At 44.6% G+C, this 17,086-nt stretch overlaps 1 protein-coding gene across 1 annotated transcript; it reads left to right on the top strand.

Moving 5' to 3' along the window:
- Positions 1-619: 619 nt before the first annotated feature.
- LOC136495194 (4-coumarate--CoA ligase-like 9) lies at positions 620-2,596 on the top strand. Its single transcript, XM_066491177.1, has 2 exons — positions 620-2,277; positions 2,365-2,596. Exons 1-2 carry the CDS (start codon positions 620-622, stop codon positions 2,594-2,596), a joined length of 1,890 nt encoding a protein of 629 aa, XP_066347274.1.
- Positions 2,597-17,086: the final 14,490 nt, after the last annotated feature.

The raw sequence follows: 17,086 nt of genomic DNA, 5'->3' as shown, positions 1-17,086 counted from the left end.
ACCACCACCACCATCGCTAGTAGCACCGGGCTTGGCTCAGCTGGGCGGGCGGCACGCGTGACGGCGCGGAGCGAGCGGCATGGGATGGGCGCGCGACAGTTGCAAGGCGGAGTGGGCGCGTGGCGTCCGGATGGGGAGGCTGTGGCTGGAGAAGGCCGATGCGTTGGAAAAGGCCAGCGGCGGGTGGGCGGCGTGGTGGATGCGCCCACGGTGGTCGCATGAGTGCGGCAGTGGGGGAAGGAAATGTCGCTATGTTTTATTATTTTTTGAAGAAACCTTGTCGTACTGAAAGTGAAGTGGAGGAGGACTGTTGGGCTTGATCGTTGGGTAGGCTCGGGAACGACTCGTCCGGACTGAACACGCCTAGACGGACGCTCGTGTGCCAGCATTATCGTAAGAAATACTAATCTTTATGATATGGAATAAGTACTGGTAGATTAATAATATAATATATTTTTTATAGTGAATCTATTGGAAGAACAAAAATATTGATACTATTTTTTTATAAATCTAGAAAAATTAGATGTGTATTTTTTTTTTAATGCGGAGTACTACAAAATTATGGTAAGCTGAGGGTGTTATAACAGCCAAGCCAAACTCTTCTGTGAACTCAAAGGCCATGACCCAACCAAACCTCACCTGCACACCACTTGTCTTGACACCACACAAGAATTGCATCACAGGATGCCTCCACCTTCTTCCTCCCGTCATTACTCCACGCCAAGACCCCCTCTCGTCGTCTCTTACAAATGCCAAGCCCATGCCCTTCCTCCTACTCACGACCAACGCCGGCCAAGAAGCCACCAACAACCAGCAGCAGCTCAGGATGGGCGACGCGCCCATCGCCGTCGTGAATGAGGCTGAGGAGGAGCACATCTTCCGGAGCCGGTTCCCACCCGTGGACCTGCCGGACGACGTCACCGTGCCGGAGTTCGTGCTGGCGGGCGCCGAGGCCTACGCGGACAATGTGGCGCTCGTGGAGGCCGCGCCGGGGGGCCGGTCCTACACCTACGGCGAGGTGGTCCGGGACGTGGCGCGGTTCGCCCGGGCGCTGCGGTCCGTGGGCGTCCGCAAGGGCCACGTAGTGGTGGTCGCGCTGCCGAACCTCGCGGTGTACCCCGTGGTGAGCCTCGGGATCATGTCGGCGGGCGCGGTCTTCTCCGGCGTGAACCCGCGCGCCATCGCTGCAGAGATCAAGAAGCAGGTGGAGGACTCGGAGGCCAAGCTCGTGGTCACCAACGAGGTGGCCTACGACAAGGTGAAGGACGCGGGCGTGCCGGTGATCAGCATCGGGGACGACATGGAGCGCCTCCCCGGCGCGATCAGCTGGGACGAGCTCCTCGCCGCCGCGGACCGCGCGGGCGCGCCGGTGGTGGCGCTGGACCCGGTGCAGCAGTCCGACCTGTGCGCGCTCCCCTACTCGTCCGGCACGACGGGGGTGTCCAAGGGCGTGATGCTGAGCCACCGGAACCTGGTCTCCAACCTCTGCTCCTCCATGTTCGCCGTCGGGGAGGAGCTGGTCGGGCAGGTGGTCACCCTGGGGCTCATGCCCTTCTTCCACATCTACGGCATCACCGGCATCTGCTGCTCCACGCTCCGGCACAAGGGCACGGTGGTGGTAATGGACCGCTTCGACCTGCGCACGTTCCTGGGCGCGCTGGTGACGCACCGAGTGATGTTCGCGCCCATCGTGCCGCCCGTGATGCTGGCCATGGTGAAGAGCCCCGTGGCCGACGAGTTCGACCTCTCCGACCTCGCCCTCAAGTCCGTCATGACCGCCGCCGCGCCGCTCGCGCCGGACCTGCTCGCGGCATTCGAGAAGAAGTTCCCGGGTGTGCAGGTGGAGGAGGCGTACGGGCTCACGGAGCACAGCTGCATCACGCTGACGCACGCCGCCGGCGACGACCCGTGGCAGCAGGGGCCCGTCCAGATCGCCAAGAAGAACTCGGTGGGGTTCATCCTGCCCAACCTGGAGGTGAAGTTCGTGGACCCCGACACGGGTCGGTCGCTGCCCAAGAACACGCCCGGGGAGATCTGCGTCCGGAGCCAGGCCGTGATGCAGGGCTACTACAGGAAGAAGGAGGAGACGGAGCGCACCATCGACGCCAAGGGCTGGCTCCACACCGGCGACGTCGGCTACATCGACGACGACGGCGACGTGTTCATCGTCGACCGGATCAAGGAGCTGATCAAGTACAAGGGCTTCCAGGTTGCTCCTGCCGAGCTGGAGGCCATTCTCCTGTCCCACCCGTCAGTGGAAGACGCGGCCGTCTTCGGGTAAGCTATCGACCATGACCGATTGCAGTTCACAACGCACTAGACAGAGACTTGACCGCCGTGCTTGTGCCGCGTCATGCCATGCAGCCTGCCGGACGAGGAGGCCGGCGAGGTCCCGGTGTCGTGCGTGGTGCGGCGGCGCGGCTCGTCGGAGAGCGAGGCTGACATCATGGCGTACGTGGCGGGCCGCGTGGCGTCGTACAAGAAGCTCCGGCAGCTGCAGTTCGTGGACGTCATCCCCAAGTCGGTTTCCGGCAAGATCCTGCGGCGGCAGCTTAGGGACGAGTTCGTCAACAGGACCAAAACGGCAGCAGCCTAGGCACGAAGACAGGCAGGCTAGACAGTCCAATATGGCAGTAACTTGCATACGTCATTCAAACGAGTACATGCCTCAATATGCTTGTTTATACTGTTTGCCGAAACCGCGTGTTGCAACGACAATAGATGGGTTGTTTTGGGCTTTTGACCACATTGGTAGTGCTCCTAGAAAAAAAAGAGTCCTATTTCTAAAAAAGTAAAAAAAAACGAGTCCTTTTCCACCATTATAAAAGTTCAAAATTCCTTAGGGCAGTCCCAATGAAAGAAATTCTATAATATAGGATATCGCACCAAAAAAGTAATGCTTTCCAACCCATGGTTTCTATGAGTAATAACTATTTTCTCTTTCTCTCTCCCAACTCTATATTTTCCTCCAATGGGAGTGCGACACGAGCTCCCTAGAAACTGGTGGTTTCTCCCCAATGGCGATTTCATGGTTTCTTGGTGTATTGGGTCAAGAGTAGACCTGGTTTCTTCATGAAGAAACCATTTCTATGATTTTTGCTCTCTTTCTTCATTAATTACGTTGTCATGTCAGCATTTTGCCTACGTGGTAAGTCATTTAATGAGGATAGAAACCATCATCAATGCACCATTGGGACTGCCCTTATGAGTCATCAAAAAAGTTTTTCGGTCTTCAATGACATTACTCTGAAACTTTTTTGCCATGCATGCCACTCGAATCCGCGTCCAAGCTAGTGTTCTCTGGTGTAAGGTGTGGGGACGATGAGGAGATGGCCAAGAGCTGTGCGGGCAAGTTCCGCCCCAACGACCAGGAGCACGTGCGGGGGAGCGCCAACCCGCAAGCCCAGCATTGTAGGAGAGCTCCTCACCTGAGTAGTTAGGTCCTATTTGGCAGAGCTTCACTTCACTAGTGAAACTATTTTTTTTTTGCTTCAGCTCCACCAGTGGAGCTGAAGCGGTTTTGGTAAATTATTTGGCAAAATGGCTTCCCTGTGAGAGCATGTTTTTAGGGTCTGGAGGAGGAATCAGGAGAAGCCATTTTTTTTGGCTCCATCCCACCCCAAATCACTGTGAGAGCATGTTTTTAGGGGTTTCACCAGTGAAGCTATTTCACTTTACCCCGTTTGGCAGAAAATAGCTCCAAACGGCTCTGAAGCCGGTGGAGAAGCCCTGCCAAACGAGACCTTACTACCCCAGATCTTAACACCACTGCCGGTTCAAAAAATCCCTTCACTGCCGGATTTTGAACCGGCAGTAATGTGGGATTGACATCACTAAAACGGTAGTGATATGGTTTTTAGGAAAACAAAAAATTCATTGAAATGAGTATTTAGGACCCTAAATGAGTTAAAATGAAAAAGTTGTTAGCTACAAAGTTTTATAACTTTTCGAGATCTACAACTTTTATTTTGGTAGTTTCTCCATCCGAGGTCGTTTACAAAATTTAAATTACAAATTTGAGAAATTCAAACGTAGTTTTCCATGACAAGATGATTTCAAATCAAAAAGTTATCAACTACAAAGTTTCATAACTTTTTGAGATCTACAAATTTCGTTTTTGCTGTTTGTCCATCCGAGGTCGTTTAAAAAATTTAAATTTCAAAATTTTTGAAATTCAAACGTTGTTTTTCTTGAGAAGATGGTTTCAAATCAAAAAGTGGTCAACTACAGAGTTTCATGACTTTCTGAGATCTACAACTTCTATTTTGGTCATTTGATCATTTATTCATCCGACATAGTGGTAGTAACATTGTTCACAAATGTTATATAACACTCTTATTGTTTGTGAAACTATAAGAGAGATATATAAATTTTGTGAATAATGTTATTACCACTTTATCAGATGAAGAAATGATCAAAATAAAAGTTGCAGAACTTGATAAGTTCTACAACTTCAATGTTCATGCACTACCGGAAACAGTGACTTTACCGTGTGCCACAGGCACTCGGTAAAGACAAAAAACACTCGGCAAATGTTTTGTCGAGTGTAACACTCGACAAACAGCACACGACATCTACAGTGTCGGCAAACAGTTATTTGCCGAGTGTTTTTTATCGCACACTCGGCAAATGGTTTGCCGAGTGTCAAATTTGACACTCGGTAAAAAAGTGGTTTGCCGAGTGTTTTTTCAAAATACACTCGGCAAAAGATTATTGTTTGCCGAGTGTATTTGGGAATTACACTCGGCAAACCTATTTTTCAAAAAAAAAATAATTTTTTTCTCAGCATACCATTATTGTTTGCCGAGTGTTTTTGAGAATTACACTTGGCAAACCTATTTTCCAAAGAAAAAAATATTTTTTTTCTCAGCAAAACCACATGTTTACACACTCCCAAACTCCCAGCTGCATGCCTACTCAACTTCTTTGATGATTCTTCGCTTCCTGAAGGGCTGCACAGCCATGCTCCCCGGAGCGCTGTGCTTTCGCCTTCTTTCCTCTTTGCGGCTTTCAGCTTCGATCATCGTGCGCCGTAGGTTGGCTGCCTTGTAGATTGGCTTCGGCAGGTGTCTGTGCCTGTAATAATTAACAGCAAAGTCATGCATGATGGAACTTTTTATTTAGCAAACTGACGGTAAGAGACGCTAGCTCATCAACTACTTGTGATTACATAATAAAAAAAGGTATGACTTCCCCATGCATGCCGGGAGGCAAAACTAGCTTACCTTACAATCCGCTTGACCTGGGAGGTGCTTGTACCGCTCCTTCAAAGCATCCTGGTACTCTTGCTTTTTACGCTCCCGTGGAAGAAGCTGCACGAGAGATTTGTTCAGTCAGATACAAGAACTCAATAGCAAAGCATTCATAAACTCTTCCATCAATGGTCAGGAGTACAACTCATGACAATTACTGCCTACAAACTAACAACAAAATCCTAAGGCATCAATGATAAGTAGTACAGTCATTTTCTAGGATACGTATCCATAAGTTAATGACAGACACAAAACGAATACGGGAACAATAAGTGCTAGGCATCAATGATAAGTAGTACAGTCATTTTCACAACAATAACACATGTTCCCCTCATCAGTTTACACGGATTCAATCATTCATCCTCAAAAGCTAAACTAAGCATACATGATGCCAAAAAAAAAAAACAGAATTTCTCAGTGAAGTAAAATGAAAAAAGAGCATTTGCTTTGCCTCCACATACATGTTCCTCGCTAGGTGTTCTTGAAGCAAACTATGACCTCATGCAGACAAGACCAAATACAAACTAGATCCGTGTACCAAAAATGCTAATGCAACCGTTTTCAGGCAAGCAGGATAATCCGGTAATAAATTCAACTGACCAAACAAAGCCAAGCAATGACCAATCATGATCAAAGGAAGCCTGTCGGCCGCCTCATTGTCTAATCCCACTTAGCTGCTAGTTTCACCTGTCTACTTATGACTCTTGGCATTAATGGTATAGGAAAACAACTATACAATGGGTCAAATGGTCTGTACAAACAGTAACTAGAAACAAAAGGTGGCGACTGACAAATATTGTAGTAATAAAGAAGAAACTAAACGTGTACCCTACCGATGTCATAAGTACAGATCAACTACATGAAATGATATCTTCTGTACATATGAGTTAATGCAACTTCAAAAGGTTATTTAAGTCATGTTTGATCAATAATCAACTGTACGACAATGGAGCAACCCCACCACTGAATTAAGTGACAAATCCAGTTTCTATTTTCTCTTTGTACCCTATGATTTTTTCCAATGTTCTTCAAATTGATAAGAGATATATGCCAGCAAGGGAAATATCCATATAGGTTCTTCTAACTTTCCTCAATATTCATATGCTCTTCATATTGGTAAGAAATATATGCTAGTCAGGATAATAAATCTTTACAGCCACACCTACTAAATAAATAGCACAAAAGGTAATTTTGCAGAAAAATACACTTACACAGCTGAAACATGGCCTTTGTGAACAATTTTGGCTTCGTCCAGCCTTCTAGCATCAAACGAATAACAGTTTGTGTCTTCATTTGCCTAGTGACAAAAGGGAACACAACATCAGTTCCTAAATGCTGGAGTTGCAGACTTAACAAATATTTATAATATGATAGTCAGAATTATGTGACAGCTCAAGTAAATATAAAAATAAATTTGAATCTTACAGCAGTGAAGTTCATGGGCTCTCTAATCAAAGCATACATCACTGTATACAATTCAGTAGGTACAAAAATAGAAGCTAGAAGAAAATGTACAATTATCAGGATTCCAAAGATGAGAATACACTCACCCCTTTCTAAAGCTGGTGACGGCGGCCGGATCCAGGGAGGGGGAGCGGCGGCGGCCGGATACGGGGAGGAGGAGGAGGGGAGGGGCGGCAGCCGGATCCAGAGAGGGAGGGGAGGGCGGGGCCGTGCCAGAGAGGGAGGGGAGGGGCGCGCCGGAGGAGGGGGAGGGAGGGGAGCGGCGCGGCGGCGCCGGAGAGAGGGTGCGAGCCAGTGGATCTGGGGAGGAGACAGGGGAGGAGGGAGGGGAGCTGAGGGCCGGGCGGATCTAGTGAGGGGAGGGCGGGGCCGCGCCGGAGAGGGAGTGGAGGGGGGCGCGGCGGAGAGGAGGCGGGGCCGCGCCGGCGCCGGAGAGGGAGGGGAGGGGCGCGCCGGCGCCAGAAAGGGAGGAGGGGAGGGAGGGAGGGGGCAGCCGCTGGGGAAGGAGGGGGTGGCACCGGCAGGAGGAAGGGAGGGGCGCGGAGGCAGCTAGAAGAGGAGAGCGGCGGGCAGGGAGAGGGGAGCGGGGGAAGGGAAGGAGAGGGGGTGTGTGTGCATGTTAAGGCGGGCGGGGGCTTTGCCGAGTCCCCTGATCCGGCACTCGGCAAAGCAGTGTTTGCCGAGTGTCCTAGATCTAACACCCGACAAAGGATTTTTTTTATTTTTTATTTATTTTTCTCTTTTCATGGAGGGACACATGGCACGATGTTTACCGAGTGCCGTAATTTGCCGAGTGTTTTTCTCATATTTGCCGAGTGCCAGAGTTTGCCGAGTGTTTTTCAGTATAATTGCCGAGTGTCAGAATCTTTGCCGAGAATTTTTAGTTTGGCACTCGGCAAAGAGATGGTTTGCCGAGTGTCCGATAACATACACTTTGGCACTCGGCAAAGACATGGTTTGCCGAGTGTCCGATAACATACGCTCGGCAAAGAATATGACACTCGGCAAAGCCTTCGATTGCGGTATGATGATATTTTTAGCTGAAATCATTTAGTGTTCCAAAATGACGTTTGAAGTTGTCATTTTTTGAAATTGAAAATTCAAATAGATAAAACACAGTCACATGAAAAGATGGATAAAATAATAGTGGTAAGAATACAATTAGAGCATGATTTTAGAAATTTTTAGAAAAAAAAATCATCAAATTTGAAGTTAGTATGATGAAGAAAGACAAGTTATAAGTTTTAGCCAGAGATTAAAAAGAGAAATCAAAATTCTTCAATAATTTTAAATTTTAAATTTAAACAACATTTTCAAGTAGTAAATGATCTCAAATGAAAAAGTTTTCATCTACAAAGTGAAACATCCTCAATTTTCCGCGAAGGGAAAATCCATAGAATGAATTATAATATGATGAAACCATTAGTCGATTCCATCATATTATCATATATCAGTCGATATCACTGTCATACATCATAAGATTACAAGAATACAAGATGTTACATCACTGGGGAACACACCTATTACAGAGTTAATCTAGCGGAAGACTATCGAGTGAAGGCTCCTCCTTTACGGGCACCATCATAATTGGCATAGTGCAGCGTAGATTCCATCTCCGAACCAAACTTGAGCGTAGGCACGAGATCTTCTAATCCTTTTAAAGTTAGCATCTCTGAGAAGCAGAAAATCTGCACACCGCTAGATGTGTGCAGGCCATGGTCAGCACCGATGAGCTTTAGTGGAAAAGATAAACAAGGGATCTGGCGATCCTAATATTTGGTTGTGGTTTGCATCCTTAGCGCATGAGAAGTAAATGACATTAGTAATATAATAATAATACCCAATTTTTGACACATTCACCACCACACCATCCATATCCATCCGTCAACCATCCATCCCAAACCATCTCCACACCACCACACCTCATCTCATCTCACACACTCAGGTCGACAGGCCAACTCCCTCTCGGCCTTGCCTCAACGGCCCGCAACCCCCAAGGCTCACGACCAGAAAATAACCCAACCCTGGAGGGAGGAAAGAAGGACTCATCTCCTATCTAGTTTAAGCGAAACCCAGGAAAGGTCCATAGCCGACAAGTCGGTATATGTATCGATCGATTGTGGCAGAACCTCCTAAGTTATAGGGCCCACATGCACCCGTCACTGTTCGACGACCATTGACATCTATGCATATGTTTCCATGAACTTAGAAAGACTGTCGGGTGTCCTCGGGGAACCCCGAATCATCCACGATTTCCGAGCAGGATCACGTTACAGAGTCATTGCAGTATTACAACATTTATTCAATTAACGACACCAGAGTAAAAAAACAGCGGAAGTCTTACGATAACATAGTTTACAAACTAGTTGATTCAAACCTTACAAACTAAGTTTGATAATTATTACAAACCATAGTAGTAGTGGAGTGGCATAATTAACATCTACATAACACCCAAAATAAACATCCTGCCCAAGGATCACACATTTACTTCTCATCGTCAGAATGAACGATAGTCATGCAGCACGATCCAAAACAGATCTGCTCATGAGGCTCACCTGCAACAAGGGTCAACGAACCCTGAGTACAAAAGTACTCAACAAGACTTAACCGAAATATTAACTGATAACATAGGAATGCAGGCTCAGGGATTCAAGGTATAGCTTTAACAATGATCAAAGTTCTTTTGCATAAAAGCTCTTTTAACAACATTCTTTATAAAGAAAACTTCTTAAGAATTATATACAAAGCTGACACGATCTGCACTGAGATCATGAAACTTCATATCCAACACCTTCACAAGACTTATTCGAGTTACAGTTATTAATACTACGATGATGAACAGTGAGTTGAGTCTCCATAATCGAGGAGCAACGACGATTCGAACCGATTATAAACAACCCAGCTGGGGATTCCAGACCACACGACATATGCAGGTCCCCGACTCACATATATCAACCTACCCTCGGATCCTCTAAAACAAAAATGGGTCCGCGCCATCCGAGAATACAGTACTCCACCCTTCTAGCCCATGGACACGTGGGTACACACTATTCCCGCCATCTCTCCACTCCTAGTGCGCGAGTAGCCATTCTCATAATAGAATAGCCGAGTACAGGCTTACCGGAGTATGTGGTTAGTACTACAAATTCTCACCTCATGCAATTCAACAACGGACGTGCCTTAATCGACATAGGCAGAAAGACCCCGCTCACAAGACCTCCATGTCTTGTGGCTCACGCACATCGAGTCCGCCCGGTCTAGATTTATTACTCCACATTCCCATATCACATGCTAACATAGTTAACCAATGTCCCATTTAAAACTTGTAGATGGCAGGTAGTCACCCGACTTTCATCGTTCTACGCATAGCTAAGCAAAACTAGGCATATACGAGTTTAAAACTGGTAATATGGTAAATATGGAATAACAAGGGTGATAATGCACCAATTAGGCTTTTACTTAACTCCTAATCACTTAATGCAGTAATGGAAAGCAAAAGCGAAATTAATTTGTAAAACACAAGGTAGGGTTGTATGCATCCGGGGCTTGCCTTCGTTGACGGAAAAGTCCGGTTCCTGCGACGTTACACAAGTATTCGATCCGACCTCAACAGACGGATTAACCTCCTCAACAACTTGATTAACTACCATGTTTTCACCTTCGTTCACTACACGTAATGACAATGCCATGTTTAACATGATGCGGAATACGAAACATGATGCTCGATAATGGATGCAAAAATTAACAATTTGAATATAACTTTCCTTCGCGGTACAGTTGCAAGTCAAACAACTAAGTCTTTTTCGTAACACATACATCAATTGCCAAGGATCATTATCAACTAATGACCCAAGGTCATCACTCAATCCAAAATTTCAAACAAAACCTAAATCATTAAAGGTTACTATTTGCTTTTATGAATTAATTAATTAATTAAGAATTATGAAATAAATCAACTTATTCTAATTGAGCTCAAAATTTTTAGTAAAGGTTCATCACATGATAAGTAAGTGGCAAAACAAATTTCATTATTTTTGGACAATTAAATAAGCCTAGAAAAGTCATGGAAATCTATTTATTAATAAATTGAGCAATTTTCATTACATTCAAAAGGTACTGTAAATCAATATTTCATATTTTTCCTAAATAATATTCATCACAGAGAGGTCACACAAAAATTTTCATAATTTTTGGAGCTCTAAATAAATCTACACAAAAATAACAAATTACAGCACTATTCAATCATTTCTGAAAAAGGAAAAATTCATTTTCAAATCACCCACTCACACAAACAACTCGGGAGGAACCAGGAGCTCACACAAACAACTCGGCAAGAACTAGGAGCTCACACAAACAACTCGGAAAGAATCAGGAGCTCACACAAACAACTCGGAAAGAATCAGGAGCTCACACAAACAACTCGGAAAGAACCAGGAGCTGACACAAACAACTCGGAAAGAACCAGGAGCTCACACAAACAACTCAGAAAGAACCAGGAGCTCACCCCGAACGCACTGGAGCATAAAGCTGGATCGGAAGAACAACGGATGAGTGGTTTGATGTGCACAGGAAGCACCAGTAGCTCACCCCGAGCTCGATGGAGCAAAGAACGGGGCCGGAGAAGCAACGGTGAAGCAGGTCGATGATCTGAGCAACCACGGCGGAGCAAAACATCGACGGTGGCGGTGCTCCGGCGACTGCGGTGGACAAAACTATCAAGCAACAAGGTATTAAGCACCACGGCATCAAGGCGAAGCTAGAGCTACGCTGAGCAAGGACAAATACGCACCAGAGAGCTCTGGCCACGGCGACACGCTCGCGACAGCGGTGCTGCCGGCCGCGAGGAAGAAGAGCAACGAACGGGGGTTCCCGGCAAAATCAAGTGACCAGAACTAGCTGGCTGGGTGCGCAAGGAGTAGGCGGAGCTGGAACAAGCTTTGCTGAAATGGTGGAGGCACTACGGCGATGGCAAACGCACGACAGAGCAGCGGCGATGGCGACTGGAAAACAGAGGAGGAGAGTGGCGAAAAAACGGCGACGGTGAAGTCCTTATAGAGTGGCTCAGAAGCAAGGAGAAGCCACGCAGGAGCCTTTCCCATGCCAGCGCGAAGCCAAGGGCAGCCACCGTCACGTCTGGAAGCAGAAGGAAGATCGCAGACGGTGAGTTGGCTTCCGCGGTTACTGTTCATCAAAATTACCAAAACTGCCATTCGATTTAAAAATCCAAATTACTCCCAAATTTATGTAACAACTCAAAAATCTCCAAAAATAAAAGTTGCTCCAAATTTAAAGTTCTACAACTTTGCTTTTATAATCATCCCCTAATTCGGTCTACATTTTGAAATGCAAATTTAAATTCAAAAAGGGAACATTTAAAGAATCTCGCCTTTTCAAATTACTTCAAATTTTTCAAAACAACTTTGAAAACTCCAAAAACAAACTTTGTATAACTTGCCAAGCTCTACACTTTTGCTTTTGGGCTCAACCCTAAAATATGCTTAGATTTTGAAATGAGTTTTCAGGGTAGAATTTGAATGCTGAAAATCAGGGTTTTCTCGAAAATTCAAATCCAAACCAAATTTTGAACTTGATTCAAACAATTCCATTCAACACTCATAACATAAATGTAAACTTGTTTTAGTGAATGCATATCAAAGTTTGCAATATGACCAATGCCTTGCAATGCATATGATGACATGTCCTGTTTTTAATTTTTAAATACCCGGGGTGTTACAATCCTTCCCCCTAAAAGAAATCTCACCCCGAGATTCAAAGCCATAGGGTAAGTAATGGAAAAGGAAATGTGTCGCGAGAACACATACAAAATCTGTCCATAAAATAGCTGAGGTCTCTTAACAACACACAATTTGTACTACCGGGCTCAACTAACATTACTCTATTCTATATTGACGCTAGAAATTCGGGAAACTTTTCTAACAAGTAATCTTCTGATTCCCAAGTAGCTTCCTCTTCTGAATGTTGATTCCATTGTATTTTATAAAACTTGATTGTTCGTCTTCGAGTAACACGATCTTTCTGATCTAACACTCGGATAGGATATTTGGAATAAGTTAAATCTGGTTCTAGTTCCACTCCTTCAACTTCAACGTTCTGTTCAGGCACTCGGAGACACTTCTTCAATTGAGAAACATGGAACACATCATGTACAGCTGCGAGATGTTCAGGTAACTTCAAGCGATATGCCACTTTTCCATACCTCTCCAAAATTTGATACGGTCCAATGTATCGGGGTGCCAACTTTCCTTTAACACCAAAACGGGTAACTCCCTTCATTGGTGATACTTTCAGATATACAAAATCTCCTTTGTTAAATACCAATGGTCTCCGCCTTCTATCCGCATAACTCTTTTGGCGGGACTGAGCTATCTTCAAATTACTCTGTATTTGCCTAACCTTGTCTTCTGTCTCTTTCACAAGGTCAACTCCAAAGAATCTTCTTTCTCCAGGCTCAGACCAACTCAATGATGTTCTGCATCTACGACCATAGAGTGCTTCAAATGGAGCCATTCTAATGCTTTCCTGATAACTATTGTTGTATGAGAACTCAGCCAAAGGTAAGCATTCATCCCACTTATTGGAACAGTTAAGGACACAACACCTTAACATGTCTTCAAGTACTTGATTAACTCTTTCAGTCTGTCCATCAGTCTGCGGATGATAAGCTATACTGTACAAAAGTTTGGTACCCAATGAAGAATGCAATTGTTTCCAAAAATTGGAGACAAACTATGTACCCCTATCTGACACAATAGTCTTGGGTACTCCATGGAGACTCATGATTCTTGCTAAATACATCTTGGCATATTGGATCGTAGGATATATTGTCTTGACTGGAAGAAAATGTGCTGACTTAGTGAGTCGATCTACAATAACCCATACTGAGTCAAATCCCTTTGATGTCTTCGGTAGACCAACAATAAAATCCATACTTATGTCCTCCCATTTCCAAGATGGAATAGGCAATGGTTGTAATTCACCAGCAGACCTCAAATGTATAGCTTTCACCTTTTGACAAGTATCACACTTTGCTATATATCTAGCAATCTCTATTTTCATTTTAGTCCACCAGAATCTTTGCTTCAAGTCATGGTACATCTTGTTACTTCCCGGATGGATTGATAACCTAGTAGCATGTGCCTCATCTAGAATTGACTGCCGTAACTCAGGGACTTTTGGTACCACCAGGCGATCCTTGAACCATAACACATCTTCATCATCTATTCTAAAGCATTCCGCTTTTCCATTCTTGACTCTTTCCTTGATATGGGCTATACCCTTGTTTTCCTTCTGAGCAGCAATAACTTGATCTCGAATAGTGGCTTCAACAATTATGTTGGTCAAACTTCCTTGTTGAATTACTTCTACATTCAACTTTTCCATTTCTTGACATAAATTCAAACCCATTGTTCTCACTGTTAGACAATTGCAATAACTTTTGCGACTGAGGGCATCTGCAACTACATTTGCTTTACTAGGGTGATAATGTACTTCCAAATCATAATCCTTAATCAGTTCTAACCATCTTCTTTGTCGCATGTTCAACTCTGACTGAGTAAAGATATACTTTAAGCTCTTGTGGTCTGTATACATATGACACGTATTACCAAGCAGGTAATGCCGCCAAATCTTCAGAGCATGAACCACAGCTGCTAACTCCAAGTCATGAGTCGGATAGTGTTCTTCGTGTTGCTTAAGTTGCCTAGATGCATAGGCAATGACTCGGCCTTCTTGCATCAACACACACCTAGTACCAATACCTGAAGCATCACAATAAACATCAAACGGCTTCTCGATATCAGGTTGGGCTAATATTGGTGCAGTGGTTAACAGTCTCTTCAAAGTCTGGAAAGCCTCCTCACAATCTGATGACCAGACAAACTTGACTTGGTTCTTCAACAATTCAGTTATGGACTTTGATATTTTTGAGAAATCTAGAATAAACCGACGGTAATACCCCGCCAATCCTAGAAAACTCCGAACTTGATGAACTGTGGCTGGCGGTTTCCAATCAAGCACATCCTTCACTTTGCTTGGATCAACTGCAACTCCTTCGGCTGACAAGACATGTCCAAGAAATTGTACTTCCTTAAGCCAAAAATCACACTTACTGAACTTGGTATATAGTTGATGTTCTCTCAAGCGGGTCAGAACAATTCTAAGATGTTTCGCATGTTCTTTCTTATTCTTGGAATATACTAGAATGTCATCAATAAACACCACTACAAACATGTCTAGCTCAGGCATGAATACTGAGTTCATCAGATACATGAAATGACCGGGAGCATTTGTCAAACCAAAAGACATCACCAAGTATTCATATAATCCATACCTTGTGGTAAATGTCGTTTTGGGAATATCTTCAGGCTTTATCTTAATTTGGTGATACCCTGATCTCAAATCTATCTTGGAGAAAACTTTGGCTCCGGCCAATTGATCAAAAAGTAAATCTATCCGAGGTAATGGATACTTATTCTTGATGGTCACTTCATTCAACGGACGATAGTCAACACATAACCTCAGGGTCTCATCTTTCTTTTTCACAAAAATTGCCGGACATCCCCAAGGTGAGGAACTAGGTTGGATAAACCCTTTCTCAATCAATTCTTGTAACTGAGTCTTTAACTCGGCCAATTCCTTAGGAGGCATTCTATAAGCTCTCTGAGAAATCGGAGCTGTTCTAGGTTGTAACTCTATATTAAACTGTACATCCCTATCAGGTGGTAGACTGGGTAAATCTTCAGGAAACACATCTGGAAATTCACACACTACCGGAATATCTTTAATCTCTTTGACAGCAGTTGCACAAATCTTGCCCACTGATCTTCTTAGGGTTGGAAGTTGGATAAGAAGTTGAGAATTACTATCAGACAAACTCACTCTTAATGTCCTATTCAAAGCATCTATAACAGCCTTATGCTGATACATCCAATTCATTCCCAAGATTACATCTATATCCTGATCCTTAAGGATAATCATGGTAGTGGAAAAAATATGCCCACCCAGGTTTACGGGTACCTGGTATACCATTTCCTTAGTACACAGACATCCCCCGAGCGACTGTATAAAGAAACTTTCCTTTGTTGCCCCAATTGAAATTTCATGCTTCATGACAAATGTTCTATTGATGAATGAATGCGATGCGCCAGAATCAAAAAGTATAACTGCAGGATGATTAGCAACAGGAAACATACCCATCATCACTGGCTCCCCTTCCGGAATTTCTCCAGCTTGAATATAGAACACCCGTCCTATCTTCCTCTCATCTTTGCCCTTCTGAGCATTCTGATTGGGGTTCTTGTTTTGTGCCTGACCCTGTTGTTGATTGGCAGGGGTCTTCTGATAATTTTGATTAGCCTGCCTAGGATATGGACATTCCCTGGAGAAATGACCAGTCCTTCCACAATTGTAACACGGATAGTTGTGACCCTGAGACGTTGGAGCATTGCCACTAGGAGCATTGGTTGACTGTGAATTCAGATAGGTTATAGCAGGACGGACATTTGACTGTTGCCCGGCTTGGAACTGCGGCGGACGATAAGGAGGATGATTATGATGTACTGGATGATAAATCACCCTCTGCCTCTTCTGATTTCCCCCAAAAGATCCAGACGGCACACTCTTTTTCTTTTTGAGCTCCTTATGCTGCCGATACTTTGACTCTGAAGCAATTGCAATATTTACGGCCTCATGGTAAGTGACATTGGTACAAGTGGTCATCATAGTCTGCAACTTTGTATTCATGCCTCTCATAAACCACCTCTTCTTCTTGGCATCAGTATTGACATGTTCGGATGCATATTGTGACAGGTGATTGAATCTTCCCACATACTGCATCACGGTTTGATCTCCTTGTTTTAAAGCAAGGAATTCATCTAGCTTCATAGCCATCACTCCTTTTTTCAATTACTTCAAACTTCATGCTCGGTATCCATTCTGGAATTATTACCGCCTTTATCATCACTTTCATCGATCATTACTAATTCTTCAGGATCTTCTTCCTCTTCCTCTCCCAATTCATCATCATCGGCAAGGATGACACCGGGGTCCATGGCATCAGCTTGAGGCTCATTATTTGGATTCAGTAGATTGCTAAGCCTATGAACTTCCTCATGTAGATAGGTATTATGTTCTTCTAAATCTTCTACATAGAATTCTAGCTCATGAGTTCTAGCTCTAGCTACATTTTCCCTCTGCCAAGCTTCATTTCTTCCCTCCACCATACGAACCAACATACGTTCGCAGTTCCTATGCACGGTGGTGAGATGCCTCAATTGACCCTGTAATTCTCCTATTTGTATAACATCCAAAGCCCGATCTCTAATAGATTGTGCTAACTCTATAGAAATCCT

The sequence above is a fragment of the Miscanthus floridulus genome, chromosome 12 (genome assembly GCF_019320115.1).
Source record: "Miscanthus floridulus cultivar M001 chromosome 12, ASM1932011v1, whole genome shotgun sequence".
Lineage (NCBI taxonomy): Eukaryota > Viridiplantae > Streptophyta > Magnoliopsida > Poales > Poaceae > Miscanthus > Miscanthus floridulus.
The sequence above is the reverse complement of the archived record's forward strand: the minus strand, read 5'-3'. Positions and strand labels throughout refer to the sequence as shown.

Coding starts and splice junctions, on each gene's coding strand:
- LOC136495194 (XM_066491177.1), top strand. CDS start 620: ATGACCCAACCAAACCTCACCTGCACACCACTTGTCTTGACACCACAC. Junction 2,278..2,364: donor GAAGACGCGGCCGTCTTCGG/GTAAGCTATCGA, acceptor CATGCCATGCAG/CCTGCCGGACGAGGAGGCCG.